Below are 13,349 nucleotides of genomic sequence, written 5' to 3' on the forward strand. Positions count from 1 at the left end.
AATTCCATCCCTTTAAATATATTAGCTCTTGTATAACCACGACAGTGTTGAGTTATTCTGATGATGATGAAGATGATATCAGACTTGCTCAATAGTTCTGGTTCTCTATCATTAAAAGTACTTCAGATCTTCAGAGTCTAGGGAGGATAGCTCAGGGGAAACATGCTGGCCTTGGAAGCAAGACGACATGGAGCAACACAGGTTTGATCCCTCGGTCCACGCAACACAGGTTCGATCCCTCGGTCTGCGCTTAGAAACCTCTGGGTATTACGTGCATAACAAATAACCAATTCAAATTTAAATAAATAAATCTGCTGAGAAGTGCTGGGGCCTTGTCAATAAGAGTGTAGCAGCTCAACTGAGAAGTGCTGATGTTGTCCCATCAAAAGTATAACAGTCCCACTAAGATGAACTAGCATTGCCTCAACAAAAGCATAGAATTACAAATATAGAAGCCCTGTTGCCAAGAGGGGTGCACAGATGTACAAATACGTCCAACCGAAAACGAATTTTATAAATTGAGGGACAGACTTGCTTTGCATCGTTGCCTCCATTTCTAAAAATCATTTTGGGTTGGGTGTACCTCTACATCTGTGCACCCCTCTTACCAAGAGGGGTGGACAGATGTTCTAATACACCCAACCCAAAGGGATTTTGAGGCAGTGGAGTACAAATAACTGTGGCAGGGAACACACATAAAAATGTATCAACTGCCACCCAACTGTTGACACTCTTATAGATTTCTAAAATCAAATTTCTAAAAATCATTTTGGGTTGGGTGTACCTCTACATCTGTGCACCCCTCTTGCCAATCACTTAAGCACGCACAAATCAGGTACAGCACGGCCAGCACCAGTGACAAACATAGAACAAGTCAAGTACACGTATAATCCACACATACCATAGGCATCACATGTAGATGTAGTGCGAACTTCACCCTTAAACTCAGGGAAAGACGCATGACTTACTGCAATAGTAGAAGTTGCTTTGCACAGAAATGGTGGTGAGAGTATATTTCTTAAATTAAGTAGGTCCCAATATCTTGTGGGCGAGGATGGGGAGTCCAATGGCTGACAAAGTTTAAAGGGTTTTAACTGGGCATTTAGGTTTCGGGTTACTTTATTTTTTCTGCTGTGCAGAGGACAATACGTACAAGCCTCGATAATGTGCAGTACGCATTCCCCTTTTTTATTGGTTTATCTACATAGATGCCAAACATTATCCATTCCATTCGGGTGACATTGATACAGGTCCTGGTTTTAACTTTATTTACTTTATATTCTGGTGCTTCTAGTCCTTGGCTTTCCCATTAAACCCCTGGACTACAACTCCCAGAATGCAAAGTTACATACGGATTGGCGTTTCCAAACGCAATCATTAAAGTGGTCATATATGTATGTAGGATTTTGTCACAGAATCAAGACACGCTGAGGCCATGCCATTTTAGTTATATTTTCCCTTATGGAAACATCAGTCTTCATAAACTAAATGTTGTGTCACTTAACATATGCATTTGCTGGCCAAAGACAAACCTCTCCCATAGGTGTTGAGTTATCACAGACTCATTTTCTCCTGCTTTCTTTAGTTCATGTTGGGGTTCATGCTATGCCTGGTCGCCACTCATAGTAAATCCAGGGAAGTCACCCACTGCCACGTTCATCAGGAAACATGTTAGCGCATTTAATCGGTGCCCCGGCCCATGGATTGGATGCTCAGCAAGCCTGGGGGGGGGGAGGGGCAATGCCCAGCTGGCCCTGCCCAAAAGGACAGAGTGAGCCAATGTGATCATTTTAAATATTCCATAGCCATTACCAAAAATGCAGCAGCCTCTACCCTCACATTCTCCCCCTCCCTCAAAGAAAAAAGTCTCTCGCACATGTCTGCCATGTGCAATCTCCCCCAGCCCCCCACACGATGGCCTTATTTAAATGTATGGACTTTCTTGTGCTTCAATTAGCATAGTTTATATTTAGAAAACGTTTCATTATCCGAGACATTACACATTGTGCCTCAATAGTGTGCCGGCCACTTAATGCTTTACTCTGCCGGCAACCTCGGACCTTTGATTGCTCAGTTTTCGTTAAAAACACACCTGGTGAGAGAACTAAGTAATCAAATACCTCCAAAATCCAAGCGCCACCAGAGCTGTTACCTGCAGGATCTCAGACTCTGCTTGAAGTGGCTGAAGTTGGCAAGACTGTGGATAGGGCGGAGCATGGCCAGCACCAGAACACTAGGGCACGTGCGTTTCCTATGATGTCCACTCACTCTGCGCAGGCGCGACGCACCGCAAACCTCAACCAGGCAGGATCTGGATGCCAGACTCCTGTTCTGCACTCCCCCTCCCCATCCCCCCATCTCCACATCCTCAGGCAGTGCACCGCCCACCACAGCCTGGCTGGCTGCACCGTCCCGAACGGCAAATGCTCACAAGAACAAAGAGGCTGGTATGACACAAACGATGTCTCAGAGAGAGTCATTTAAGTAACATTACAAAGTAAAAGTACAAATAAATGTACATTGCAATTTGCAATCATACATATAGTGAAGCAAACGTGATTTGATGATGGCCGTGCAGTTGGCCAGGCCATACATTCATCATGTATGTATCCTTTCCCCAAGAAAAGGCTCTACGTGCCCGTGGTGCCCGTGGCCTACCGGGGAATCTCCCGGTATCCCGGTGGACCAGTCCAGGCCTGTCTCTGACTCTCTGTCCGATGGGGTGGCCACAGCACATCCCTCCTACAACACAAACATGTACTCTAACCGGGAGGATTGGTTGAGACTAAATTAAAGCTAGCATAATCGCACAAGGCTTTTTCATTATACTGACCAAGATTTGGTCCCTCAGTCCTGAATTTGAAAAGCCAACCAAGGTTTGTTCCGGAGTTGATTTGCCAACCCCAGCTTGGTACTGGCAGCCATTGTTACAGGTTGACCACAACTTGGAAATGCAGTGAATTCCAGGCCAGAAGGTACGAAACTGCCCCACAGACTCCTCTCATGTGAGGAAAGCTGGCTGGATGATATCTTATAACTCCAGTCATGTAAAGGAACCTAAAGCAAGCAGATAACTGGTCTGGAGGTAGGCCTGCATAAAGGCAGAGACTTGGTCGACCCACCGTCAAACGCGGTAGCTGAAGGGTCCAAGGATCCTTTTGACCTGCACATTTTCGAAGGCTGGCCCCAAAGGTCATTTTCCACCTAGACAGTGCAAGTTGCACTATGTCTCCGCAGTGCAGAAAACTTTTTCTCATAAAAGACGAATACTAGGGTAAACAACATCCACCAATGTGCGACTGCAATGCATGCTTTTTGAGACAACTTTGCCAAAGAAATGAGGAATTCTGTGAGTACATTCACCCCAATTTAGAAGGCATATGCCTCAGTGAAGATAATTTTGATTGTTTTTAGCAGGGCCAGCAAAGTTGGGAGCTGCTTGGGAGACCGCATTTCTTTTTAAGGCTCACAGACATTTTATTGAAGTGTTTAGGGCAGGGGTCTGCAACCTGTGGCTCTCCTGATGTTTTTGACTATGACTCCCATGATCCCTCACCATTGATTATGATGAATAGGGCGGATAGGAGTTATAGTCCAAAACATCTGGAAAGCCAAAGGTTGGAGACCCGTTTTAGGGCGACTCTTCAATTGACTGGAAATGCATCATGTTGCCCTCCTTTCCAGAAATATCCTATCTCAAATGAGAAAAGGTTTAAGAGGCTGGTTGGCAGCAGATGGCATAGCACTGGGCAGTGACCCTGCAGCCAAGAAGCGTTTCTGAGAAGAAGAATAAAGTGGTGCTACAAGCCAAAATCAATGGATTGGAGCCATCATTCACAAGTTCTATAGAGGCACTTCAAAATGGAGGGAATTCCCCTGCTACTACGCATCTCTTACAAGCAAGAGATTGGTTGAATAGACCACATAGACTTGAAAGGCAAGAGGTACTAGGGAGCTTTGTAATGTTCACATGGGTGGAAATATGGTCTTCCCTGAAATATCCAAAGCCATGGTGGCAGCCCTTTTGGAGCCGGGGAGGTTCAGTTGACCATCTACCTGGACAATATGATCTTTAGGTCTTAGAACACCCAGACAATATCTCGGTGGAAATATGGTCTTCCCTGAAATATCCAAAGCCATGGTGGCAGCCCTTTTGGAGCCGGGGAGGTTCAGTTGACCATCTACCTGGACAATATGATCTTTAGGTCTTAGAACACCCAGACAATATCTCCGGTAACAAACCTAATGGAGCACATCCTGTTTTTGATCAATTGCATGAAGTCGGAGCTTCCAGCACAGGAAATACAGTTTCAAGTGTTTGTGGCTAAGAAGCCATGACTGAAAATGACAGCAGAAGCTGCCACCAATTTGCAAGAAAATGCAAAGCATGTCTAAGTAAGATTGTACGTTTCTCTGCCGGAGGTGGACAGCATAGCATTTCCTGCCAGCTACCATCCAAGCAATTGTCCTGCCAATGCTTGATGCAAAGGCTTTGCAGAGGATAAACGCCACTCATTCACAGGTGGGTCTAACAGATCCAGAAGGTATTGTTTGTTTGTTTATTTATTTTATGATGCGCTCCGAACCCTTAGGTAACTGGGCGCAACAGAGATAAGTATACTTCAGGCTTGTTTACAACTGATACAATGATGATGACAACAATGATAGCAAGCTAGTCACCACGTGCGGGTTACAGGGTGCAGAGGTGCTAGGGGTCACAGAACATAAGTTGCTATAAAAAAGGTGGATACAGTGATGAGGCAGTAAGACATGGATACATATTGACTTATACATTGGTGGTAAGAGCATTTGGAGACCTCAATTGGTAGGGCCATTTTCAGGAATGTCACACATCTGGTTGACAATCAGAAATACCAAAAAGTCAAAGTATTCAGCGTGGCATTGTTGGAGCAGAGTGCCATTGAAATTGGAGAGGTGCTAGGACCCTCGTTGCTGAGCCCTCAAAGGGGAGAGGAGGCATCAACAACGCTCCTACCCAGCCAGGCCAAGAAGATGAAGTGGAGATGCTCGTGTGCTGCCTAGGAGTGGTGGTACACCAAAATGGTAGTGTGAGGAGACTGGATAAAAGACCAGTGGGGATGGGAAGTTAAGTGGGAGTGAATGGAAGAGAACGGGGAGAGCAGATGTCGAGGGAAAATCAGCAGATTGATATTTCCACACTACTTTACTTGCCTCTATTTTGCTCTGGCGTTGTACTGATTCATAGAGCAATGCATGCATATATTGTTGGGAGGATAGCTCAGCGGCAACGTGCTCGCCTTGGAAACAAGACGACACGAAGCAACACAGGCTCGATCCCCGGGTCTGCGCTTAGAATTCTCTGGGTATTAAGTGCATTATAAATACGCAACTAAGACATATTCAAGTAACAGTGCCTCAAGTAATAGCGCCTCGATGCCCCTGGGCTATGTGAGTGCTTTAACAATGCAGATACATTTTTTTAATATATATATATATATATATTGAATACAAATTGCTAATTATTTTTTCTCTGGGCATGATTCATTGGGATTCACCTCTCAGACTTTTGCTCTGGGGCCTGCATTGTAGAGGTTTCATTTTTCATGCTGGGTCAAACGCATTTTTCTCTATAGGGAAGAGGAAAGTGGATGCAAGGTGAGGGGCTGGGCCTTATGAAAGGTAAACATGGAGAGGAAGAAAGGTGCGGGGGTGGGAGCCAATGGATGATGAAGAGAGTAATGGATATATGATATGATATGACATTTATAACGCGCCTGTACACAAGTGTTTCAAGGGGCAAAGAGGCAAGGGAGGGGAGTGAAAGGGAGGACAAGACAACGCTCTTACTAGGCCAAGTGTCATTGAGATAGCGCAAGTGCAGCAGAGAGGGAAGGGGAAAAGTGCCAGGGGAAGGGGAGGAGGAGCAAGTGCAGGACACAGGATCTTAAACAAGTAGTGTGGCCAGCAGGTGGCAGTGCAAAGGTTAAGTGCAGACAACAAGCGTCTGATAAGTGCAGGTAAGGGGCTGTAGGGTTGCAGATACATACCCAAGTGAAAGGGTCACCAGTAGGCAGTGCAGGTGTGCAACTGGGCGGGCAGGAACCTGGGCCTGAAGTTCAAAGGGTAGCCAAGTGACCAGTGCAGTATCAGATGGGAGATCAGCAGGGAAGAGGAAGAGAGAAGGCAGAAGAAAAGAGGAAGGTCTTGAGATGCTTCCAGAACCGGAGATGGTTCTGCTCAAGTGAAAAGGATGGAAGATGAAAAGAGTTTGGGGGCTTATGGAAGGTGAATATGGAGTGGATGGAATAGGAAGAGAAGCGCAGAAGATTTTGGAATGGGTATGTGAGAGAGTGGGATTTTGGAAGGAGAAGCATATGATTTTGGAAGGGACGAGCAAGTGCAAGGAGAGGGAGAACTTGCTGCTTGAACAAATTGAGTCATCCTGGCCAAATCCCTTTACGCCGGAAAAACCTGGTGAAGTGGCCTGCTCCTCAACACACAACTTCAATAGTAAAAAAGACCACTTATAAAACATTAAATATTCGACTCTAAAGTTCACCACTCTCGCACTCGCGACGGCCATTAATTCATTCCACTGAGTGCGCTGCCTACACGGCACTCCCACCCAGGGCCTGGGTAGTTTCGCCCACATGGCCCTTTGCCTTAAATCTGCTACTGAGTATGGGCAGAGGAGTTCGAGACTTCTGGAATATAGTTGTCAAACTCAGGCTCCAACTGGCCGAACCAAAAATGCAAAAGGCTTGGGTCAAAGTGGGCCACTTTTTTGGCCAATGTGGGTCAGTTTGGTGAGTTACTTCACTAGGCGGCTAGTAGTTTGACCAGTGCTGCTGAATAAATATTCTTGAAAATGCATAATTTGGATTACATTTTATCAAAAAACTCCCCCTTGGGTACTATTCAAACAGTGTCACAAAAGGAATGAATTCCCATTTGCAACTGTAGGACACCTTTTCGCTGGTGCCCGCGACAATTGTATGCCCCATTCCGACCCTGGTCAAACTCGAGACAACTCTTGAATTACAATGGACAAATGTGGCGTGACTAGGACTTCCGTGAATCTCGTCTGAATGTGAAAACCTCAACCGAAAACAGTGGCATCTTGACAGTTCCTGCAACATTACTAGCAGGTGACCAATCACCAGATGGTGCAACTTTTTGGGAATTCTCTAACCCTTCTTCCCCAAATTCTTCTCATTTCAAAACGGCGGTCAAAGCATTCCTAGCCACTAATTTGGGATTACGCTGTTTTGCTCATTTCAAAGCTGAAAAATAGATTTCTGAAAATGCCAGTTTTACAGTTTAAGAAATCCCAATTACAGGCAGCTTTCCCTGAACGGAATGTTAATGCAAAGAGTGTGTTACTGAAAAATAAAAGCATGTCTTAGACTCAATGTTACAAAAGATAAACGGTAAGGGGACAAAATATAATATAGAATCAAATTGCGAGTAACGTGTGCGAATGACATCAGAGGTTATTTATAACGTCTCTTAATTCCCAGTGGTTTCTAAGCGCGGACCCGGGGATCGACCCTATGGTGCTTCGTATCTTCTTGATTCCAAGGCGAGCAGGTTGCTCCTGAGCTATCCTCCCCTGAGCTCACAATAGGTGCACGCTGAATATCGTACGGCGCTTGATATCACCACGGGCAAGTTTAAGCTTATGAGGCTCATCAGGGGCGTTGCTAAGGGGGGGGGGGCTAAGGGGGCTATAGCCACTGATCTTTTGGTTGTAGCCCCGGATAGAATCTCAGGAGCTACAGCCAAAAGACTAGCTAGCCCCGAGTCCCAACAGTTCCGACATCAGCTTAGCCCCGGGTCTTTTCCAGACCTAGCAACTCCCCTGAGGCTCACCAAATCCCGCATTCATGGAAGACAAACAAATTGTAAAAAGAGCATCACCTAGAGGATATCATTAAATACAAAAGGTTTAACTGAGCTGCAAACCAGGTTCTATCAGCAAGCAAGGTCCATTTTTCAAATGTGGAAGACCGCGGTCAGGCAGAAGGAGAGGAGGGTAGGGACTAGCTGGATAGAGATTGGCCGTGCGCCAGCGCAAGAATGGTGGCAGGAGGCCGTCTGTGGGAGTGTAGAGGGAAGCCAGGCGGGCATCAGAAAGCTTTGAGGTGAATGGGTTATGGAGTGGACGCTGAAGCCAGTAAATAGCATGCATACGCGGTGATGTAGGCAACTTTGGGCTACTTTAGGCTGCTGGGTAAAGACTTCTGTTGGTTCCACATGCTGCCAGGGGTTAGCGGAGCATCCATGGGAGTTTGAGAAGTGCCGTCTAGAATAACATAGGGGAGAGTCAAGGAGAGGGTAAAGAGGTGAGGATAAATCTCTAAAACCATTGGAAATCTGCACTCTTGCAAAATAAATGATGATTGGCAAAAAAAAGCAAATCCTGTTTATGTAACGTTTTTCTGACACAGGAAATTGTTCATGAACATTTTGGTAAATCTGTTTGGATCAGGCTCTGACCTTTGTGGCGTGCGTGCTTTCGGCAGAAGATGGGGGTTCTCCAGACTTCCGCTTAATGTCTCCCTCTTATCACAGGAAAGCTGGGCTCCTGGAGTAACTAAGAATCAAGGAACAGCAAGCTAGCGTGGACTGGCGGAGGCTCGAATGCACTGCCCATCCCACATCAGAAGATGTGCTGCAAAAGGCCCATTTCTTACATCTTTGGTGCACTAGAGGAAATCCTAATGAACAGTGAGTGTGTAGAGGTGGGGGATCTCTTCTGGGCACAAACAAATGGCATGGGAGGACCTTCTGGTGAGGAGTCTCCTAAGAGAATTCATCCCGTTTATCAATCATGTTCCAGAGATTCCTGTCTCTCGAATGTGCATAAAGTGCTGGAAAACCTCTTAGAGTGGTCGGACAATGAGGGATAGCGCCTAATTAGCAACACTGACAGCCCTCTTACTTTTGGGGTCTTCTAAATGAGTGCCAGATATCTGAGCAAGGGGTGCATTGTCATGTTCCCACTGGCACAAAGACACACAAAGCTTTTGGTGGCTAGCTGCTTCCTTGTCTCAAAGAATGTGACACATACTTTGAGAGATTTCTCAAAACCACAGCTTCTGATTTCAACTAAGAGACCTCGTTCTCGCACGACATTGCCTACCCTACTATGATGGGTCGGTGGGAGAGGCAACAGGCAACAAAAGAAGTGTCTGACTTTGGAGATCAGTCAGTCGAAAAGGCCAAGGCTTCCCAGGCTTTCCAAGGCTACTTCACTGATGGCTAGAATTGAGGACATTTTGGATGAAGCTGATCCTGACATATGACACCCATTTCTTTCGAACTAATCTGGAGCAAAGCCTTGTTTCTGTTGAAGATAGGTGCAATATCATTCCTCCACAATGTTAACAAAACTCTTAATTATAATATAACTCCCATGTTACATTTATGTTGTGTTTTCTCTCAGTAATCGAGGCTACAAGGGGCTAAGGTCATGGGTGCTAGGCAGATTTAATACTAAACAGGTCTCCTTCTTTGTTTCAGGGTCTGTAATGGCTGTCTCTGTTTTTTGATAGAGACATAAGAAGATGTTCCAGTTTGGTAAAAGGACCTTTCAAAACAGGAGGAAGTGACCTAAAATGGAGGAGCATATGTATGTTGACTTTGGACCATGATTTAGAGATGTTTCTTGTACTTGAGTTTTCCATAGGATCATGGGGAAAATAATGCAGATTGGTGGCATCCCAGCCCCCATCTTGGACCCCTCTTAACGTCATTCATCAAGCTGCAGAGTGGTTCATCGCCAACCCGAGGAAATCCGATTCCATCGCCTCATCCCTGAGTTAACTCTGAAGGCCACTGCTACAGACCCATGTATCTTTCAAAATAGCCTCCATCCTGTTCAGCGAGTATTTGCCCAACCTCCTAGAATCTGGACAAGAAACTACTCAAGCTAGCCAGAGGCCAACACATCAAATATAGCCAGGATATCACCTAGTTAGAAACCAAGAATTCTAGAAAGAGAAGACCAGGAAACTGGCATTCTCATGCACCCGAAGTGTGCATCCGCCGTCCACCTCAAATCAGGCCAGCTCCGTCCTTCCTACAGTTCCGGAAGGAAATGAAAACCCTGCTCTTCAAACAGCACCACATTGAACCCTGAGCACCCCTGCTTCCAGCCCTTCTCTCCCCCTGCATAGCACTATATGTGCCCCCTCTTTTGTACAGTGCTCCGGCACCTACTGGCAATGCCACATAAGGCCTAGCCTCAGAAATCTGTGTCCTTCCCTTCTTAAGATCTCCTGGCACAATGCGGATGTTAGCAGCAGCCGCTTACTCTGCCCGAAAGAAATCATTGTTTTTTCACCTGAGAGATAATGAAGTAGGAGGGGCCTTTGTCTTTCTGTGTTTGGCCTCCAAAACACGGATATTCTGGGAATATCAGGGAATGTCTGAAGGGAGGAATTCTCTATCTAAAGATTTCTTAAAGTGTGGATGCTGTTGGGGCATTTCGGTGCTAACCTGGTCACGTGGGGCTACAGTGATTAACCCGGATATGAATTGAATTGTGAATGTTGTAACTGGCCATTCATTGTGAGCTTTGCTGCTGCACGTGAAGATATGTTTATGTAAAACATTCATTAGTAAATAGAAATTCTGGAAAGAAAATAAACGATTTAAAAAAGTGCAGGCATTGCTGTCAAATCGCTGGCCGATGCACATCAAAGTATAAGGAATGCACTATCATGACATAACATACACAACATAGGAACACAATGGCAGAATATAAAATGCAGAAACACGATTTTAGCTACATAGTTGCAATAGTGGAGTTGGGGTGTTGCTAAACATGGCTGTCCTAAATTCCTTCTCAGCTTCAGCAGACCAGATTATTTTTTGGGCAGGAACTCAAAATAAAATTTCACTTTTTGTGTGAGTAGTCTAAAAAGGCCTGGTTCTCAATTCTTTTTACTAAGCAGAAGCATGTGTGGTAAGCGGTTATTGTTGGTCGTGGGCAGGGAAAGGGTCACGCTCACTTTCGTCTGCTTATTTCTGTAGGCAGCACCAGGGACATAACACCAGATAGGCTCCAACCCGTGTTCACAACAGGAAGCAGGAGCCTTGTTCTAGAGGATGGCAGTACCCACCTGTTGAAGAGTTGTGACCGACACCAAGAACACAGTGTTGTGGGAAGATGGCTAGAGGCGGCTGTAAGGTGCTGTACTAGGGTGGAGCTGTGCCTGCAAGCACACACAGGGGCTACAAGATGAACAGGAGTGTGATTAAGAAGACTGGCGGTCAATGCGACAATGACAATCGAGTTGTACGGTTGGCGTTCCAAAATGGAGTCCGTTTGTTGACATTGACTTACTATGTGCAGATGGGCATTACCACGTGGCTCCAAAACTAAGCATTTGCATTATTATGGAGAACTTTGTATACACATTCTAGTATGATACACTTAACATTCATGACTAAACCCTAAATAAGAGGAAAGAGCTTAGCCAATTCCTTAGAGAGCAAAATTTCATTGCGGCTTCCTGGCACGGCCATATTGGATTTACCATCGCTGCTGCTCCAAGTTTAAGAACGGAACATTGCAAAGCGTTGTAAAGCTGCCTTTTCTAGTTAGCGCAAGCTCAGGAAGTTATTCTCTGCTAGTCCTAACATCTGTATTGCATTTCTGGAGCGGTGACCTGGCAACTGAAATCTCTTGCGCATCAAAAATGAAACCCACCTTCACCAGGGCATCCATGACAGCTGTGTTGGCTGCTTTTGCCTCCCCAAAACTCTTTATGTTGAAGGCACAGATCTTAAAGGCGGCAGCAGCAAGAGGTGGACCCAGGACGACGGCCAGGGAGAGGAGGGGGAGGAGCTTCATTTCGCAATGTGCCTTGAACCACACCTGGCTGGTGTGACCTCGGTTTTCAAGAGCTCCGCACGGACCGTCACCGAAACCACCAGCCACTAGACTACATCGCCAGTGAACATCTCAGCACTGAAAATTGATAATAAATGTCATTAGCACAGCTGCTTAGTAAGAAAAAAGACTCAACATTTATGCAGATCAAACTGAAACAGGTCTCCACGCCTAAATAAAAGGTGCAATTAGACAAAGGTGCACTTTTCATCGATCCAGGGAGGAAGAATGGGTGAGCGGGTCACCTTAGTATTAAAACCTACGAACATCAAGGTGCACACGGATTCTGCGGCAGTTGGTTAGCCCACAGATCAAGGTTCTGATATGATATGATATGATATGGCATGGCATTTGTAACGCGCCTATACACAAGTGTTTCAAGGCGCGATCTGTTTCAAGTGATCTGCAACCTGTGGCACTCTAGGTGTTTTGGACTTCGATTCCCATGGTCCCTGGCCATTGACTATGCTGGCTAGGGCTGCTGGGATTTGTAATCTAAAGCATCTGGCGAGCCAAAGGTTACCCGCCCCTGCCAGAGAGAGCTAGCTGTGGGACAAACTCATAGAACTCATCAAAGGCCCTGCATAGGCCATCGTGTTGAAAAGGGAAGAGTTGTCCCTTCAAGCTGGCAGTGCAGGGGGTGGTCAGTTACATGTCAGGGTCTAGGCAGGTGCCAGTGAAATGCCAGCAGAGGTCTTTGTCCTTCAGGAAAAGGAGAGATGTGTCTGCAGGTGGGTCTCTACCCAGCACGGCTGCAATCGAAGCAGTCACTTGCCAGAGGCCTAATGGCCTGTCAGTGCCTCTTGTGGACGGCAACAATATGTTTGCAGACTAGTTGCTGTTAGGAAAGATTTCATATTTGAATGTAATTTTCCCTCCATGTGTCAACCCCCAAACATTTTGCTGCTGTTGTAACACCATTGACTGACTTTGCCAGAGAAGCACAGCCCTATGCTGCACTCCTCTGGGCTTTCGCTCACTTTTCATGGGGAAACTGACATGTCCTTATGACAGTCAGTACCGGGAGACTTTGTTTCCCTTCGTCCTTTCCTCATGTTGCAACTTTTGTGCAACATGTAACAAGTGTACAATGTAACTTACCTTACAGCACACTTGGGTCTCTAGTCATTTTTAAAGGCCCGAGAAACTCTCGCTGGACTTTTTATGAACTGTGCAGATGTGTCATGGACAGGACTGGTGGCAGCTATCGTTTTCCATATATTTTTAACCCTTTCTTGCCATGTTAACCACGTTAACCATGCTTGGCACAAATAGGTGGCCTGGCTACAAAATGGCCATGCAATGAGGTTCTTTGTCCTGTCCTTTGGCCATCTTGCCCCTTCACCTTCCCCCGGTCAAGTCGACCCGGATCAGTCCTTATTTGGTCATGCACTTTCCCACGAAACCCAATGCTTTTGCGGGCTTCTGCATACCTTGTGTGTGTGTGCCTCCAGGATGTGGACTG

The 13,349-nt window shown here is 45.9% G+C and overlaps 1 protein-coding gene across 1 annotated transcript in view; it reads right to left on the reverse strand.

Annotated features, from left to right (window-relative positions):
• LOC138567346 (deoxyribonuclease gamma-like) overlaps positions 1-11,922 on the reverse strand; it is a 174,196-nt gene extending 162,274 nt beyond the window's left edge. The window contains exon 1 of the mRNA XM_069645460.1: positions 11,702-11,922. Within this exon, the coding sequence (XP_069501561.1) occupies positions 11,702-11,845 (144 nt within the window). The 5' untranslated portion in view covers positions 11,846-11,922. The remainder of the gene's footprint in view (positions 1-11,701) is intronic.
• Positions 11,923-13,349: the final 1,427 nt, after the last annotated feature.

This window comes from Ambystoma mexicanum, chromosome 2p (genome assembly GCF_040938575.1).
Source record: "Ambystoma mexicanum isolate Mex_15411 chromosome 2p, UKY_AmexF1_1, whole genome shotgun sequence".
Taxonomy (NCBI): Eukaryota; Metazoa; Chordata; class Amphibia; order Caudata; family Ambystomatidae; genus Ambystoma; species Ambystoma mexicanum.